We start from the raw sequence: 18,561 nt of genomic DNA on the forward strand, positions 1-18,561 counted from the left end.
TCCTCAGGCTTGGCAGCAAGTGCCTTTAGCTGTTGAGCCACCTCACCAGCCCTCAACTGCTTCATTTAAAAACATTCTTTCTAGTACATGTAGTATATTGATTATGTGGATATACAGATAAAGGTATTCCTAGAGGTATAGGTGTGCAGATTTTTGCTGTTGGGGATATGTGGTTACAAAACCAAACAAAACCAACGAAGAGAGCCCTGGGCCGGGACTGACCTCTGGTGAGTCACCTCTGCTTACTGACCAGGTGATCCCGACTGAGTCACGGTTCTGAGCCTTGGTCTTACCAATGAGATGGGAAGGCAGATATCAGTCAAGCTTCCTGCTAGCCTGGCAGCGTGGGGACAGGGTGGAGAGAGGCCGTAAATGTAGGGGTTCTACAGGAACTGAGACAGAGAGGAAGACTGGCTGAGGGGCGGGCAGAGAAGCCCCTGAGCCCCCATTCCTAAAGTCAGCGTCAACTACGGAAGGTTGGCCCTTGTCACTGCTAGCCTTTGTGGAGCCAGCCTTTCCCACGCAGCCCCGGTCTCCGGGGAACTGAGTCTAGAAATAGCCGCCTGATGACTTTTCCCAACTGCGTACTGAAGGCAGGGTCCAAGATCCCCAGGACCACTCTGACCGCCCAATACCAGAGGCTGACTATACTGACTATACTGGCCTGGATGGAAGAGCCCAGGCTGGTACCAAGAGGCTGGCCTCCACCCCAGCCTGGTCTTCAGCCCATGTGCTGCTTTGGGCAAGGCCCCACTCTCTCTGGGCCTCAATTTCCCTATCCTTATAAAAACTAAGTGTGGACAGGCAGGATTCTTTGAGAACTGAGTGGCTGGCAGCTCCTAGGTCCTGTGCCTTTATCCTGGGGCTGCGTTTCCTGGACTCAACACAGTGATTGACACAGGAAATACCAGCAAAGCATTAGAAATAGAGTGTGAAGGAAGAAGAGAGAATGAGGAGGAGAAGAGGAGAAGAGGAACACCCTCCCTTGCCACCAGGGCCATTCCCACAGTCCCTCTCTGTCCAGGCTGTCCACTTTGGTTCACTATCCCATAGCAATAAAGAGGGCTTTCTCTACCGCCCCTTGGCTGGGCTCTCTGCCTGAGAGTCACATGCAGCTGCTGAAGATGTCAGGAGAGGTTTTGTGGGTTTGGCCTCCCACCTTCCAGCACCCCCTGCTGTCAGTCACCCGGCCTCTGTACTCTCAGCACCCCTGGCCTACAGCGTTCTAGTTTCTCTTTCTGACGCAAAATTCATATAACGTGAAACTACCACTCGGCAGCACCTAGCATAACCACAGGGTTGCATCGTGTCTCTTCTACTTCCAGAACATTTTCCTCACCCTTCAAGGAAGCCCTACGCCCACTGAGCAGCAAGGGCCCCCTTTCCCCTCCCCAGCATCACTGTGGCTGGCATCACGTGGCCCCCTTCCTTTCTGGACTCACCTGGTCTGCACACAGCAACCCTCGGACTCAGACACACAGAATTCTTGTGTCTGGTTCTTCACAGCACAGCCCTTCAGTGGTTTATCTACATTGTCACACATGTTGGGACTTCATTCCTTTCTCTGCTGTAATTCCCATCCCTTTCTGCAGCCGAATAATATACTCTGCTGTATGTAGAGACCGCAAATGGTTTTTCCATGTCGATGGATGGGTGCTCGGGTGTTGTGAGTGGGGTTGCTGGGACATGTGTGGAGCCTTGTTTGCGTGCATGCCTGCTTTCAATTAGTTGGGGCACCACTGCCTGCTTTCAACCTGGATTCAAGGAAACCACGTGGTGCCTTCCTTGGCTTCCTGAGCTTGGGGTGATGCGAGCAGGGCATCTGTCAGTCCTCACCTGGACAGTTGCTGCTTGCTAATCTGTGCATGTCCTCCCTTGGGCAGTCAGTGCTGTGAGTAGGACCTCTGCCTAGTGCCTGCAGACAGAGAGGGCTAGGTGTGCAGTGACAGTCGCTGGCATTTAGGGGACACTTGCACTGTGTTCTGACTGCTAGCATGTTACCCTATGTCCTAGAGGAAGAGGAATTCTCACCTCATTGATGACAAATGAGGACAGTGAGTCACCCAGGGTCACACAGCAGAGGGCTACCTGCCTCTGGGGATCCTGCTGGTAAATTGCTAGCTGGATGGTGGAAGGCCCTGAGGATTGACATTATCCATTGGTTGTACCCCAGTAGGCCCCAGGCAAGATGGCTGGTGCTGAAAGGAGCCACCTGTGACTTGGACCCCCAGCTGCAGCTCAGTCTCCTGAAGATGAAGTGGCCCAGGTGAAGCTAGGCCAAGCCCCATGGCCAGCTCAGGGACAGAGGCACGCTGGGCTGGGCCAGGCCTGGGACAAGGGCCCCGCAGGAGGCGCTGGGCTTGGGCTGAGGAGCAAAATGCAGATGGAAGCAGTGACCAAGGCTGGGGAAATGAGCAGTCTCTTCCTAAAGCCACCAGCCCTGAGCTCCTGGAGGACTTCCGCCGGGCACAGGAGCACCCACCACCACCCCTGGAGTGGGACCCAGACATGCAGGAGTCTGAAGAGTCTTCTGGAGAAGGTGAGGTGAACTCCTCTAGCCTGCAGTGGTAATCTGTTCCCCAAAGAGCCCACCTTCTAGAAAAGGCAAGGAAACAGGGGTGTCTTTACAACCCTTAATTAAATTCTGTCCTTCGATATTTAAATTGCACAATAATCCTGTGCATTTTGGAAAATGTAAGCAAATAAGGGGTAAATTTAAAAACTGCTCATTATCCTACCCCTCCCCAGGTGAGACTGCTTTCCAATATGCAAATATTTATATGAATATGCAAATATATTTTGGAATACACCATTGTCCCTTGCTTTGTTGTTATCTCAATAGCTAGGAATCTTTTCCCCATTATCCCAGCATTCTTCCACAAGTCCCTCCTAAGACCTGCATGGAATAGGGTTCTCCCATAATCCTTTGGGCCAGCCTCTCCTGCCCTGCAGGATCCAGCTTCTGGTTTGTGCTGTAGTGAGTAGCACACAGGAGAATGGCATCCAGCCCTCTTTGCATACTTACCACCATCCTGTCTTTGGTAACTTGGATTGCTCAGTTCAGGGTTTAGGCTTATTCTAAGGATTCTTCGGAACCCCAGTCATCCGAGGGGATGTTGACACTCTTCATCTGCTCCAATGGTTCTGCTCCTATTGCCAGGAGACCAGCTTGGAGGGACTTCTCAGCTTCTTCCATGCCAGTCCACTCTCCACCCTAGCCTTGGTTTCCCCACCTACGAAATGGGCATGATGACACCATTGGGAACAGGAATGTCTTGATGCATGGTGGGTCCTCTATTGGATTATGAATAGGACGTGCTGACATTTGATTCCCTAAAATCAGTAGAACCCTCGGACCATAGAGAAACCACTGGTACCATTACCCTAAGTGTTTCATGCCTGCCACAGCTGTTTTCTTGCTTTTATGTTTTTATTTCGTGTGTGTGTGTGTGTGTGTGTGTGTGTGTGTGTGTGTGTGTGTATGTGTTACTAGACATTGAACCTTGAGCCTTCTATAAGCCATGCAAACGCTCTAAGGCTGAACAAAAAAAAGTTTACTTTTGAGATGGAATCCTTTCTGAGGGACTGGAGACTGAGATGTTTAAGGCCATAGGCAGAGGTGCCTCTTCCTCAGAGCCTCTTGGTATGATGTAACAACTACTTCCTTTCCTCTACTCCAGCTCTCTGCAGGCAAGAGGAACAAGCCCCAAGTTTAAATTAGACTACCAGGGTTCAGTGACTTCTGCGTGGTCCCCAGACAGGGATCAGAAGAGCCTAGAGTGAGTGCAGTCTCTGCATGACCCCCTGGTGGTAGACCCTTGCTTGAGTTCCAGGTCCAGTACTGCTCTGAAACACAGTGTGAGCTGTTGGCCAGTCACTTACCATCTTAGAGCTTTGTCTTTGGATGTGTTGCTGTAAAATAGAGTGACTGGGTGAATCCAGTTTTTTTTTTTTTTTGGTTTTTTCGAGACAGGGTTTCTCTGTGTAGCTTTGCGCCTTTTCCTGGAACTCACTTGGTAGTCCAGGCTGGCCTCGAACTCACAGAGATCCGCCTGGCTCTGCCTCCCGAGTGAATCCAGTTTTAAGTAGCCAGGAGATATGCAGTGTCAAGAGTTAGGGGGAAGAGCACTATGAAACAGCAAGTCATACAGGGGTTATGACAAAGGCACCTCCATTCAGAGCAGTCTGTGCTGTATTACCCAGTGTTCCTCATGAAAAGCTGGATCTGTCACAGACAGAGCAGACTAGATACTCAGTAAACATGGCTGCCTGCGGGATGGATGCATGGATGGATGGATGGATGATGGCTGGGTGATAGATGAATGCCTTGAAGGATGGGTAGGTGGATGGATGTGTGAAAGGATGAATGGATTTATGGATAGGTAGATGGATGGATGGATGGATGGATGGATGGATGGATGGATGGATGGGTAAACAGGTCCTTAGATAGGTGGATGCTTGAAAGCATGGATGGGTGGTGGATTATGTATGCAGGGATAAGTGATGGCTGGGGTGCAAGCAGATGGATGAATGGATAGATGAGTGAAAGAATGGATGGATGGTTAGGTAAATGTTGTATCTACTACATAATAATTACAACAGCTATCTATTTTTTGGAAGCTGTGCACCCTTTATCTTTCCCCTTCTTTCTACTCCGTCGAGAAACAGTGTTGAGTACCTGCTCTTCAAATGCAGTAGAGCACAAAAGCAACCAATGCCCTTGCCCTCAGGAAGCTTGCAGAGTTCTGTCAACCTGTGTTAACAAAATAATCCCCAAACTGAACAACAGGAGTTATGATGCAGAGGGCTCCAGGCCTGCGAGAGCCTGCAGAGGGAGAGTTGGACCTTATCTGGGAGCTTCAGAACTTCCCTGGTAAGGTCAAGCTTGAGATGCAGCCCAAAGAACCAATAGCTCACAAGATACAGGAAGGAGACAGGACCCTGGTGGAGGATGAACGCAAGCACAGTACTTTTCAGGGTCCATCAGTGGGGTTATGGGTGTTGGTCCAGCAGAGACCCCAGGACCACAGAGAAGGCTCTGCTTTGTGCTGAAAACAATAGGGAGATGTGATGTGATTCCAGGTTGTGGGACGGGGCTGAGGAAGGAGTGGTTAAGTGGTTACTGCATTCATCCAAGCATAAGAAGACATTAGTTGAAGTATAGTTATGTGGGCAGGAGTCCGCAGGGAGCTCTGTAAGAGGAGGTAAATGGGTCTGGATCAGGGACTAAGGAGAAGGAGATGACCAAGATGCCTCCAGGCTCTGCCTTACACAACTATATGGGATGGTGTTGCCATTTGTGGAAATGGGACATACTTTGGGGAGACTGAAGCAAAGGCTTGAGTTTGGAGGACCTTTGAGGTGACCAGGGGAAGAGTCACACAAGTACCTGGCTGCGTGGGATGTGTCTAGGTTCTTCCCATCCACACATCATGAGGTCCTGAAGTGACTCAGGTGGCATTACAAGACCTAAGACGTACTCAGCAATGAATGACCTGTCTTTCCAGAGACTGAAGCTGATGATGTGAGCAGCCCAGAGGGTTCCACCTTGCCTCTGCCCTGGCTCTCCAGGCACAATCAGCCGCTGGACCTGTCTGCAGAGGAACTGGATGAGGCCCCTGGAAGCCCTGAGGTGGAGCTAGCTGAAGAGAGCTGCACGGAACTGGAGTGTGAAGACCCGGGAGATTCCAGCCCTGCGGCTCTGGAGCAGGGACCAGCCGGAGGCTGGGTGGCCTCTATCAAACAAGGCGGTAAACACAGACCTTCTGAACACTCTACGGCCCATCCATCTGTTGAACACAGCCCCGCAAAGTCCTGGAGCAGTGGGACTGTGAGTCTCGGTCAACCTAGTGACAGCCTTGATTCTACCTGGGAAGGAGACACCGATGTCCCCCAGCCTGCCGCGCTGGCCGAAGCCCTGCCACACCACAACCTCCCACAGCCAGATGACAGAAACGGAGGTGGCGTTGCTCCGGCAACACCCACAGAATTCCGGGACTCCTTGGCAGCACCAGCCCAGAATCCTCAGTGCTCTGCAGGCACATGGGGGCCAGAAACCACCAGCCTGCCCAGCTCTCAGCCTGAGGACCAAACCTGGAAGAGAACTAAGACGTCACCGAAGCCACTGCCCTCACGGTTTACCGGCTCTCTCAGCCCCATGAGCACTCGGCTTGGGGCAGTAAAGAAAGTTTCGTCACAGCGCAATCGGGGAGCCACTCTGGCTGGCCACTCTTCTTCAGATGCCCCCAAGTATGGCCGGGGGCGCCTGAACTACCCACTCCCTGACTTCTCCAAGGTGGGACCCCGGGTGAAGTTTCCCAAAGATGAGAACTACCGACCCCCCAAGTCCAGAGGCCACAATAGGCAACAAGGCCCTACCAGACCCCTAATCTTCAAGTCGCCAGCCGAGATCGTTCGAGATGTCCTGCTGAGCGGCGGAGAGGGATCCCTGGCCAACGACCCTTCTCTTACCCACCCTGTCACCAGGGTACCCCAGGAGTTCCAGACACCCGAACAAGCCACTGAGCTGGTCCATCAACTGCAGGTAAGCAAGACACTTGTCCCTGTGTGTGAATGCTGGAGACCTAACCTGGGTCCTCTGAAAGAACAGCAAGGGCTCCTAATCACCGGACCATCTCTCCAGCCTTTCTATTTTTCTCTCTTTCCTCCCACACCTCCTCTTGTGTGCTTTCAGAAGGTGACATCTGGTACCTTCCTGTCTCACTCTCCACTATATTTTGTTGTGCCAGGAGCTCACAATTCAGTTAGGTTGGCAGGCCAGCAAGCCCATGGATTCTCCTGTCTCCTCCCTCAAGTCCGGGAGCTACAGGCATGCATCACCACACTTGGTTTGTTTTTGTTTTTTTGAGACAAGCTCTCTTTACATAGCTCTGACTGTCCTGGAACTCCCTATGTAGACCAGGCTTTTCTGGAACTCACAGAGATCCTCCTGCCTCTGCCTGTCTAGTGCTAGGATTAAAGACATGAGCCATCATGCCCGGGTTCATGCTTGACTTTTTAATGCAGGTGCTGGCGATCCAAACTCAGTTCCTCATGCTCGCACTGAGCCATCACCCCAGCTCTGAATCTGACCTTTTATAACAATGACTTATTTTCACGACAGTCTCTTGCATCACAGGCGACCAATGACATCTGCTTTGTTTTTGTTTTTTTTTCCCCTGCTGTGAGTTACTTTAATGAAACTAGAGTTTTGTGTAAGGCCAGTGATCCTGAGTAGATGAGAACTATGACTTTTAATTATTTTTCTGTCCTTTGTGTGTGTTTATGCACATGTGCACACATGTGTGGATGCATGTGTGGATGCATGTGTGGATGCCTGCATACGGAAGCCAGCAGTCATCCTTGGGCATCTGCCTAGGTTCTCCACCTTACTTGTGTGTTTGTTTTGAGACAAGGTCTCACTTGTACCTGGTGTTCACCAACTCAGCTAGGCTGGCCATGGCCAGAGAGCTCCAAAGATCCCCCTGGCTCTGCCTCCCCAAATGCGTGCCACCACACCTGGCAGTTTTCCTTGGGTTTTGGGGATGGGACCCAGGTCCTCGTGCATGGGTGGCCTGGGGTGACTGCATCTTTTCCCTACAGGAGGACTATCACAAGCTCCTCACCAAGTACGCGGAGGCTGAGAACACTATCGACCAGCTTCGCCTCGGGGCCAAGGTACTGGCTGGAATGGGCTGAGCTGGGTGGGTGGAGCCAAGAGCTGGCCTCCTTAGGGAGACGGCCTACCCTAGAGTCTTAGAGAAAGGCCACCGGCTCTTGCGTCCTGAGACTCTATATGGAAGAATCCTAGTCCTTGAACTACCACTAAGCCTTTAGGTGACCTTAGCATAACCTAGCCATCCCTGGGCTCTCTCTCTCACTGTTTAATGTCTTTGAGTGACAGAGACTGGGGTACTCAGGAATGTCATCAGAAGCTGTCTCCTTCTCTGTAACTTTGGGGTATGGCTGCCTAGGCTGACTCCTAACCCCATTCCTAGCCAGCTGGATGACTTTCAGGAAGTTGCCATGCTTCTCTAAGCTCAAGGCTGTAGCCCAGACTTTCTGCTCAATCTTTGGTGCCCCATTCTTCCTGAATCACACTTTCACCTTTCTCCCGTGTCTGCGTACCCCTTCACACAAACCCTCCTCCTGTATCCAACAGGAACTGAGCACCCCTTGTGTGGCAGGTGGAATGTCCTGAAGGGATAGCTCATCCACACTGAGAACTGGGCAGCATACCTCCTACCCTGACCTGTCTCCAGAGGAGGCTGAGAACCCTGAATGGGGACCTCCCTCTTTCCTGGGGTGAGGCAGGAAGTGGGCCAATCGTGGCCCCTTTGGCTTCCTGCTTTCCCCACACACCCCTGTTTATTCAAACAGGCAGCATAGAGCAGGCAGGACAGCTGTGGGACAGAGATGTAGGCCCTCTCCTGCTCTGGTTGTCCCCCTAGAAGGAAAGCACCCCACTTTCCTGCAGAATGCTCCCCACTCAGGTCCCCCGTCAAGTGCTGACTTCATGTCTTCAGTCACTTCTGGGGAACATGGGTGAAGGCAACCATGGCAAGGACAATAGGACCTGTTGGAGGACCAGAGTTCTCTGTCCCTACACCTGTGGCCCTGCCAGGTGCAGGCGGGACTCTTCCCACCTGGTCTCCTGGGCACACCTGTTGGGTTACGGCGCTGGTGGGGGATTGAGATCAGACCTTCTGGAAGGCAACAGGCCCCACTGATATCTTTAGGTGCCCCAGAGCTCCAAGTAGTGAGAGGGAGTGTCAGGAACAGGGCTGAGGAGGGCTGCAGACAAGGATTCTCAGGGTAAACTGTAGGAAAGGCTGAACGGTTCAGCACCAGCCACCCTCAGCTGCTCTCTGGAAAGATAACTCTTCGGCCCAAGAGAAGAGTGAGTTCTGTTTAGGTGATTGCACTGAAAATGGCCTATAATTCCCTTCACCCCAGCCTCACGGCTACCCTGGGAGTGATGGGGCACAGCTCATGGTCCCAGCCGGAAGGGGAGAGCAGGAATCCAGGGCCCACAGATGCCTCACTTCTGAGCCCCGTGTTCTCTACCAGAAGGTGTCCTGCTCAAAAGCCACTTCAGGGGACCTGGGTGAGGGGTCCTGGCTCCTGCGGGCTTCCTGGCTCTCAAGAGGGTCTGTGAACACGACTTCTCCAGGACCTGCCCAACCCTTTCTGAGGCCATGGTAACGCAGGAGAGGCTAGGCTCACCAAAGAGGGAACCAGGCTGGAATTTACCCTGATAGCTAGGCTATTCCTGTGGTGAGTAACTGGGAACCACAGTCCAAAATGGAACAGAGACCGACATGGGCTGAATCAGAGTCCAGGCTCAGACTAAGGGTGATCCTTTGGTTCCCTCCTCTTGAAGACACAAGGCTAAGCTGGGAATGCCCCACAGCATGTGTGAAACACAAAGATGGAATGCCCCCCTGATCTGCTCATGCCAGATGGTGTCATTTCCTCAGGTCTGGGAAGCCCAGGCCCTGGCATGGTGTGTGGGACAGGCCTAGAGACAGACAGGCCAGGAGATAGGAACAGACATCAGTGATTCTGTGGACTGCTGTCTTAAGTCATTCACAGCTGGGCCTGGGTTAAGCAACTTGTCCAAGTTCATATAACACAGTGGTGCCAGAGCTAGGGGACCCCACTTACTCTGCCAAAACCAAGCCAACACTTACTGAATTTGCAGCCAGAAAAGCTGGCCAGGGAAAGCCAAGGCTAGACCTTGGAGCACCTATGGAACCAGGGCCTGGGGAGCATGGGATAGGGAGCCAGAAGAGTTAGGAGTCCTGGGTGAGCTTTATTCTCCGTGCCGACTCGAGTGTGTGATGGTGTCACCACTTGATGTCCTGTTGGTACCTCCTCCCAGCTCCTGTCCCCCGTCTCAACTACAGGGGGATGTGAAAGAGTTGAGGGGACAGAAACCACCCCAGAAGGAATGGGGGTGGTGTTACCACCTTTCCTGAAGTGAGTTCTGCTGCCACTCCAGATACAGAAGCTCCGGATGGGAAGTGGGGGAGCTTCTGTGCTCAGAGGAGGAGCTGAAGCACTCCGGCCCCCTCCCCTCTTGCCCCATTCATAAAGCTCATTACCATTTTAAAGGCTTGAGACCCCATCTGTGCTCAGAATACTCATTTGTTTAACCCCATGTTTCCCACACTCCCTGGTCCACTCTGCACAGAGTTCTGAGGGCTGCACCCCAGGGTCTACCGTGTCTAGGAAGGTAGGTCATGATGGGGACAGGCCCACGCAGCTCAGCAGCTGCTAAGCCCCCTCCCTGGTCCCCACTTCCTCTGGACAGCTGGACAGGCCTGGGGTTCTGCCTCCCTTGTTTTCATCCTCTGGATCTGGAAACTGCCAGGTTCACCTTGCTCCCCAGGTGGCACGGTGGGCAGGAAATTCAAGAGGGCGGGGCCTCCCCCTGGGATTCGGGTCACCTCAGGAAGAAAGGGGTGCAATGTGGGCAGCCCCCCGCGCACAGGCAGCGCTGAGCAGATGGCACAGAGGATTATGAAAATCCAGCTTTGTTCTCCGCTAGGGAGGCTCGGTCTGAAGGAGGGGGAGGCGGGGAGGGCCTCCGGTGCTCGGTGCGAAGCAGCCAGCCCCAAGGACAGCAGAGGGGCTTCCTGTCTGACCAGGCCCGTCTCCAGCGGCTTAGTCCTGGGCCTGGGGTGGCAGAGGGTAGTCAGGGTAGCCCACTGAGCTCTTAAAGGGGTGCCAAGGCATCGTGCGAGTGGGCTTTTTCCCTGGCCTGTCTTCATGTCGCCATAGACACATAAGGATAGGGAGGATGCTTAAGACAGAGGAGGGATGGTGAAAGTTAAGACGATGGTGAAGATGATGACGGTGGAGATGATGGTGATGGTGGTGGTGGTGGTGATGATGGTGATGATGGTGATGATGGTGATGGTGGTGATGATGGTGGTGATAATGGTGATGGTGGAGATGGTGGAGATGGTGGTGGCCATATTAGTTACTTGTCTATTGCTGTGATAAGATACCATGACCAGCCAACTTACAGAAGGAAGGGTTGACTTGGGTTTATGGCTCAAGAGGGACATCTATCACTATCACAGCGGAGAAGCATGGCAGGCGGTCATGGTGGCCAGCTGAGCAGTCACGTCTTAGCTGCAAGCAGAGAGAGTGGACTGAGAACGCTGTGGCGCTTGAGACCTCACGGCTCGCCCCAGTGACACGCTTCCTCTAGCAAGGCCACACTTCCTGGTCCCACCAAAAAAATGCCACCAACTGGGACCAAGTGTTCAGATCCCGAGACCGAGGGGACACTCTTTTCCAAGCCACCGTGGTGACAACACCGAATATGCAGGGGGCCAGTGCTGTTTCCTGAGTACTAACTCCATGCATGAGATGCCAGCCTTGCCGTCCATGCTAGAACTCCGAGGTCTACCATAACGGAGCCTGGATCTGCGCCTGGCTTTGGAGTGCACGTATTAAGCCACAGTTAGCCAGACAGAGTGTTTTCAGATGTGGCTTCCTCCAGCACACCTCTGTGAACAGAAGCAGACCCTGGCCCCCTAACTCTGTTTCACACCCCGCTTGTAACCTGGCTTCTCTCTTGCTGAGCTCCAGTGTGATTGAAGCCCGGTCGGCTGCCTCCCTACACACTTCCCACACCATCTACAGTGTCAGAGCACAGCTCCTGGCAGGATTCCTCTGTGCATGACATTTCTCCTTTCATTCAAACAGCCATTTACTACTATTTACTGTAGCTAGAGAGTTTTCTCTCGGGGTCCCACCAAGCCGCGGCAGTCCGACAGCCCACTTATAAAAAAACACACAGATGCTTATATTATTTAAACTGTTTGGCCTAATGGCTCAGGCTTCTTGTTGTCTACTTCCTCTATCTTAAATTAACCCATTTTTATTAATCTATACTTTGCCACGTGGCTTGTGGCTTACTGGTACCTTACATCTTCCTTGTCATGGTAGCGGCTGGCAGTGTCTCCTTTTCTACCTTCCTGTTCTCTCAATTCTCCTCTCTGTTAGTCCCACCTATAGTTCCTGCCTGGCTACTGGCCAATCAGTGTTATCAATCTATTTATTATTACCAATGTTATTGTTGAAAATATTTCATTAAAATGCTAATGATTATTGCATATGTATTGGACACATATAATAAATACTATTAGTAACAATTATTGTTACCAGTGTAAAGCCATAGGCTTTGGGGTCACAGTGGCATTGTGATGTTGTCCAGGCACTTAGCTGGTGATTTTGTGGGACTTAACTTCTCAGAGTCTCAGGGCTCATAGGGGCTCTCAGAGACTGAAGTGGCAATCTCGGAGCCTGCATGGGTCTGCTCTAGGTTCTCTGCATATATGTTGTGGTTGTTTAGCATGGGTTTTTTTTTTGTTTGTTTTGTTTTTTTTTGTTTTTCGAGACAGGGTTTCTCTGTGTAGCTTTGCGCCTCTCCTGGAACTCACTTGGTAGCCCAGGCTGGCCTCGAACTCACAGAGATCCACCTGGCTCTGCCTCCCAAGTGCTGGGATTAAAGGCGTGCGCCACCACCGCCCGGCTTAGCATGGGGTTTTGTGGGGCTCCTAACAGTGGGAGTGAAGTGTCTCAGACTGTTTTACCTGCTCTTGGGACCCTTTTCCTTCAACTGGGTTGCCTCATCCAGCCTTGACGTGAGGGTTTGCGCCTAGTCTTACGGCATCTTGTTATGCCATGCTCGGTTGATATTCCTGGGGGGTCTGCTCTTTTCTGAAGGGAAACGGAGGAGCAGTGGATCTGGAGGCGAGAGGAGGTGGTGGGGACTGGGAGAGGTGGGGCAAGGGGAGGCTGCAGTCAGGATGTATTGTATGAGAAAAGAATAAATAAAAAGGAAAAGCAAGAAAAATGGGGAAGTAGTCCCTGCCTGCCTCCCCTCCAGGACCTCTGTAAAGAGAATAGGAAGGGGCTTGTAAGTCCTCTGCCCAATGTGGGCACCACTGAAAAGTAGTGTTCATGATTCCCAGCGTGAGTATAGGGTTCCTGCTTGGAGGATGGATGAAGCCTGGATGACAGATGCATTGTGGCCTCTTTCCAGTGAGCTTGCCCCCACCTGACTTTTCCCCTCCCTGCCCCCCTCTTCCTCAGGTACACCTGTATTCAGACCCACCCCAGCCCAGGCAGAGCATCTGCTCTGGGTCAATGCCACAAGGAAGCAAGGTCTTGTCCTTCTCTATCCCACAACCCAGATCAGCAGAGTGGTGGCCTGGCCCTGCGCAGAATCCACAGGCTTCTGAGGCCACAGGTGAGTTGGGGAAGGAGCCAGGCTTTTAGCATCCTCCTGCTCATGACTCTGCCCCAGGACATTTGATCCACCCTGGGGTGACAGTGGCTTAGAGTCAGGGGAATAGAGTGCCAAGGCCCTTCTCTGGGCCAACGGACTTGATCAAGCTGAACAGCTGGGTAGAACCTTGGCTAAGCCACCTGGCCTCTTGTGTAAGCCCTAACATGGACACGTACGGCTTCAGTTAATCTCCACACAGAGCTGCTGAGGAACGCACCTTTTAGACCCCATGATAGTTGGGAGACCTGGGGCTCAGGGAGGCAAAGGCATGCCAGAATCACACAGCTTGGAAAAGAAAGGGCCAGGATTCGAACCTGTTTCTCCCTGAATTAGAATCCACACCCCAGGCCCCACTCCCTCTCAGCTTTCACCTTGGGTAGATCTGTGCCTCGTTTTTCTCTGGTAGTGGAGCAGCACAGTAGCCCTCCCTCTTCCTGGGCTAATGTGAAGGTAGTCAGGAGTGGCCAGGCTATAGCTTGATGATATGGTGGTCTGAGTGGGCCTCAGGCCTTCAGCCTCAGTGGACTGGGGAACTGTCCTCAGCCTCAGGGTTCAGCGGCTGTGTGTTCCAGGGTGGCCGTCCCCACGAGCAGACCTGAGTCCCTCCTCGTCCCCCAGCATGGCCACCCCAGGGCGGCTTCCTCAGAGCCAAGGCGTTGCCACAGACCAGCCTGCCACAGAACAGCCCCAGGCACTGACCTCTCAGGCCAGCCGGCTCCTAGCCAAGGTGAGTGAACCCCGGTTTTGCCCCATGAAACACCTCATCCCATGGGGCCTCTATGTGTGTGAGATGCTTCCCCCAGCCCCAGATGTCTCTGCTCTACCTCCATGTGCATGTGGTCTAACTCAGCCTTCCAGGAACTTGACCATCTCATTGCCCTCAGGCATCACGTGATCCAGCTGCCCGCCCCCCGAGTCACTCAGGATAAGGTTGGACCTGTGTATTGATCAGCAACCGTCTGCTGTCACAGCTCCTCCAGTTAGGCGTGGAGGTGCCCCATGGTTGTCCATAGGGAGGCCCTCTGCTCTCTCCGACTTCCACCCGACTTTTCCTCTCCATGACAAGCTGCCTCTTCTTCATTCATTGTTACTGAAGTCAACCCTGCTACCTCTTAAGGTTTTTCAGCCAGCAGTGCATCTCAGAGTTGTCTGCAGGTCTTTGTCTATCTTCACACTTGGCCTTGTTCCAAAGGTGTCTAAAGAGGCTCATGAAGACACAACGCCCTAACCACATTCTGAAAACGGAAGTGGGGGCGCTGGGGCAGAGGGGAAGTCCACATAGAAGAAGACTAAAGTAAGCTAGCTCAAAGCCAGTAAACAAGACATTCTGTTGGGCCCTGAGCCCAAGCGAGAATCCCACCTTGGGCTCGAGGCTTCCTGCTCTCCATTACACCAATAGAGACCCAATCATTGCATTCCCTTGTCCAGAAAACCAATTTCTTTCACCGCTACCCCCATTCTTTGCTTTTAGGGGGCTCGGGGTAGGGCAGCAGCTTTACTGAGGTCTGGCGCACATTTCACACACTTGGCTCACGTGTTTTCCTGTGTTACTGTCCTGCCGCCATCAAGGTCCATGTTACAGTATTTCCATCCCCAGAAAGACACTGTCCGGGAAGCAGGCCCTGACTGTCCCACCCTTCCACCCCAGCAACCATTCACCTGCCTTTGTCTCTGCAGTTCCTCTGTTTGGGACATGTCACACAAGCTGACTCAGCCCCATCCTTCCTTCATGTCTGACATCTTGCAGTTCCCCTGGTGCTTTCCAGCCCCTTCGTGGTAGAGCTGGGTATCATTTCGTCGCTACCATTCTTGGTTCTGCTCCCCCCGGCCTCCCGGATGGCATCTCTCTCTGGCAATCGGGTCACACTGAGCAGATGCAGGGCACAGCTGATGCCTCCTCCAGAGCCATGCTGTCCCACCTGGGAGGAGCCACTGGCCCTTACTGGGCTGTTGTGTTCTTGACCCGGAACAGGTTTGGGTGAGGATATACCGGGAGTGGAAAACACTGGAGCTCAGCTATCCCACAGGCTGGCAGCTCAGCTGGAGAGGCTGGGACAGGAAGGTCGCTGTGGGTTCAAGACCAGCTTAGGGTACTGAGTGAGAACCGGTCTTTAAAAACAACAAAATCTCTCACTGGGCTTATTCGTAATTTTTTTTTTTATTGATTACAAATCAAAATGATATTTGTGATAAAATAAAATATATCAAGGGCCAGCCAGCAAGATGGCTCAGCAGGAAAGGGGGCTTACTACCAGTGACCCGAGTTTGAACCTCAGGACATACACACCCACCCACACACCCACACACACACACACACACACACACACACACACACTGTAGAAGGAAAGACCCGACTCCTAAAAGTTGTCCTGTAACCTCCACAGGTACAACATGGTATGCATACGCACATGGCATGTGTGAGTCTGCCCATCCATGCATGTGCATGTACATGCACACACATAATAAATGTAATTTAAAATAAAAATATATATTACTAAAATTAATTTCACTTATTCCTTTTGCATTTTAATTCCCACAAAACTTTTAATGATATAGTATATGGAGCTCATATTATATTTTCTATTTTACATATTATGTAAGTGACATGCCATAATTCAGTTATATAAATTTCTCTATTTCAGCTTACCCTAATTCCTCAGTAAATATGCATTGCGATTTTTATTTTAGTATTTTTGTCCTTTTTTTTTTTTTTGGCTGCAGTGGTGGGACTAGAACTCAGATCCTTGTTTTTATTCCCTCCTATTGTGCAGGTGGACTCCTACGAGGAACTGGTACTGGCCGGACATCTCCCACCCCAGGACCAAATCAAGGTACCATGATCCAATGTGGTGCTGCACCAGCAGTGACCAGACAAGCTGTCCCCAGAGTTGAGTCTCTGAGCCCCTATTGTTGAAGGCCGGTGGCTGTGCCCCAGAACAGCCTCTCTCACGGGAGCTGAGAGTTCCCACTTAGTGCCCAGGCAGCTGCTGACTGTGTCACAACAGCACGCCCCTGCTGAGCCACGATGGCTTACCAGACACGCTGGGTGTGCCATCCCTGTCTCATCTCTCCATCAAAAACGCCCACAGGGGACCTGCGATCATTACCCCTGCTTAACTATGGTGACGCAGAAGCCCCAGAGAAGAGACAGCGAAAACACACAGCAGTGGGCGGCAGAGCCCTGATTGAGTCCTGACTCCTGCCTTGCCATACCCCTAGGCTCCAGAAAAGGGCCTTTGCTTCCTAACCTACTCTCCCATTATTTCCCAAAACTTGGAACCGAGGATAAGCAGGAGAGGGGATCATTTCTCCATGAAACTGCTGTGCCAGGATAGACTTGTCTCCTTTGGATGCGGGTTTTAGGTAGTTATAGTCAGATACGTCTAATCTCTCTCCTGCTGCCAGTCAGGGCCCTAGGGAAGGTGCATGTGGGGACCTCAAACTTGGGAGTTTGTGTCAGGAAAGCCTGGTAGTGTGGTGTGGGTGAGATCAGAGTCCCCACGGAGGTGGGGAAAGATCCAGGAGGAGGACCTGCTCCACTCCAGCATCCCTTCCAGCTCCCTCTCATTGGACCAATTCCCCGGAAGCCGATGGGGAAAGAGTCCAGTTGAGGGCAGGGAGGAAGGGAAGCAGAAATCAGCTTTGGGGAGCAGATGCAGGACCCCAAGAAATATCATGGCGTGCATGTTCTCTTAGGCTGTGACAAACGCCACAGCAGTTTCCTGCTACAGGGTGTGTGGCATGCGCTGTAGCGTATCACCAAGGGGATCAGGGATTTCCCTTGGAAATTAAAATCATTTCTTTGGGACAGTAGTGTGTGCCTAGCATGTGTGAAGTCCTGAGTTTGAGCCCCAGCTCTGCATAAAACTGGGTGTGGTGGTGGCACACACCTGTAATCCCAGCACTCAGGAGATGAAGGCAGGAAGGTCAGAAGTCAATCCTCAGCTCCATAAGGATAATAGGCCAGCCTGGACTACATGAGACACTGTCTCAAAAAAAAAAAATCCTTTAAAATGTTAATAGATCAATCTTATTTATGGAATACAGCTTAATGATATCATGAATGTATGTAACAAACTCTAGTTCCATTTCCTCAACTATTGGTCACTTCTCTATGTCAGAAACCTTTGAATTCCTCTTTTGTAGTTCTTTTTGTTGTGGTTTCCACAGTCCTGGGTTCTGAACTAGGGTTCCATGCATGTGTGCTAGGCAAACATTCCACCACTGAGCTGTATCCTCAGCCTTCTCTTCATCTTTAACTTTTTTTTATTTATTGTGTGTGTGTGTGTGTGTGTGTGTGTGTGTCAGTGTAGAGGTAAGAGGCCTGCTTTGTGGAGTCAGTTATCTCTTTCCACCTTGACATGGGTTCCAGGAATTGGATCCGGCTCACCAGGCTTGAGTGATAAGTACTTGAGTGATAAGTACCTTACCCACTGAGCCATCTCACTGGCCCCAGCTCTTCAATTTCAAGACAGAATCTCACTGGATTCTTAACCTTAAACCCAGGCTGGCTTTAAGCTCGTCATCCTCCTGCCTCAGCCTCCCAAGTAGATTACAGGCCTGTGCCAACACACTCGGCTCTCTTCTAGTGCCAAAGTATGTAATAATGCTATAACACAGAACATCAGTTTGTTCCTTCCACCTCACTGCTGTGGCACGTGACGGCCAGCCTTCACCTTCCCTTCCTGACCTCTCCCAGTCTATTGACCATTGCCTCCTCTTCTATGCTAGTGTTTTTAGCTTCCACATGCGAGTGAGAGCATGTGACTTTTCTCCTTGTCTGTCTTCACTTAGCATAAGTCCCGTGGAGCCATCTTTCCTGCCACAAATGACAGTTTAAAAATGTCATTTTCTTCCTCTCCATCCTCATTCCTCCATATATAGGGAACCTGGGGGCTTCTGGGATATCAGACATGGCTGGAAACTATATTCTGGGTTCCCCTTGGCCTCAGCCTCTTCCTAGACTCACATAGGAAGGGACTAAACAGGCCAGAGACCAGCAGCCATATACTGACTGACAATGTTTGTGTTTACTATTATGAGGGCCTGGCAGAGTTGTTAGGACCAGGAGCTCGGGGCCTGTGTTCAAGTCTTGCCTGTACAACCTGTTCACTTACTGTACGCGTTTCAACAACTTCAAGGACGTCTTTGTGCTTCACTGGCTCTTCTTCTCTCGCTGAGATTCCATTGGAGTGGAGATGCATGAATGTAGAATGCTCTATCTAAGAGTCACCATGACAGTCACCTCTGTG

General features: G+C 51.6%; 1 protein-coding gene across 2 annotated transcripts in view; it reads left to right on the plus strand.

The window, feature by feature from the left end:
- Akna (AT-hook transcription factor) overlaps positions 1–18,561 on the plus strand; it is a 46,616-nt gene that overhangs the window by 11,996 nt on the left and 16,059 nt on the right. For both annotated transcript variants that reach the window (XM_052716924.1, XM_052716923.1), the window contains exons 2-7: positions 2,174–2,539; positions 5,508–6,544; positions 7,603–7,677; positions 13,114–13,270; positions 13,882–14,036; positions 16,081–16,140. In XM_052716924.1, the coding sequence (XP_052572884.1) occupies positions 2,287–2,539; positions 5,508–6,544; positions 7,603–7,677; positions 13,114–13,270; positions 13,882–14,036; positions 16,081–16,140 (1,737 nt within the window). In that variant the 5' untranslated portion in view covers positions 2,174–2,286. The remainder of the gene's footprint in view (positions 1–2,173; positions 2,540–5,507; positions 6,545–7,602; positions 7,678–13,113; positions 13,271–13,881; positions 14,037–16,080; positions 16,141–18,561) is intronic.

The sequence above is a fragment of the Peromyscus californicus genome, unplaced genomic scaffold, assembly GCF_007827085.1.
Source record: "Peromyscus californicus insignis strain IS unplaced genomic scaffold, ASM782708v3 Scaffold_5__1_contigs__length_169319896, whole genome shotgun sequence".
Classification (NCBI taxonomy): Eukaryota; Metazoa; Chordata; class Mammalia; order Rodentia; family Cricetidae; genus Peromyscus; species Peromyscus californicus.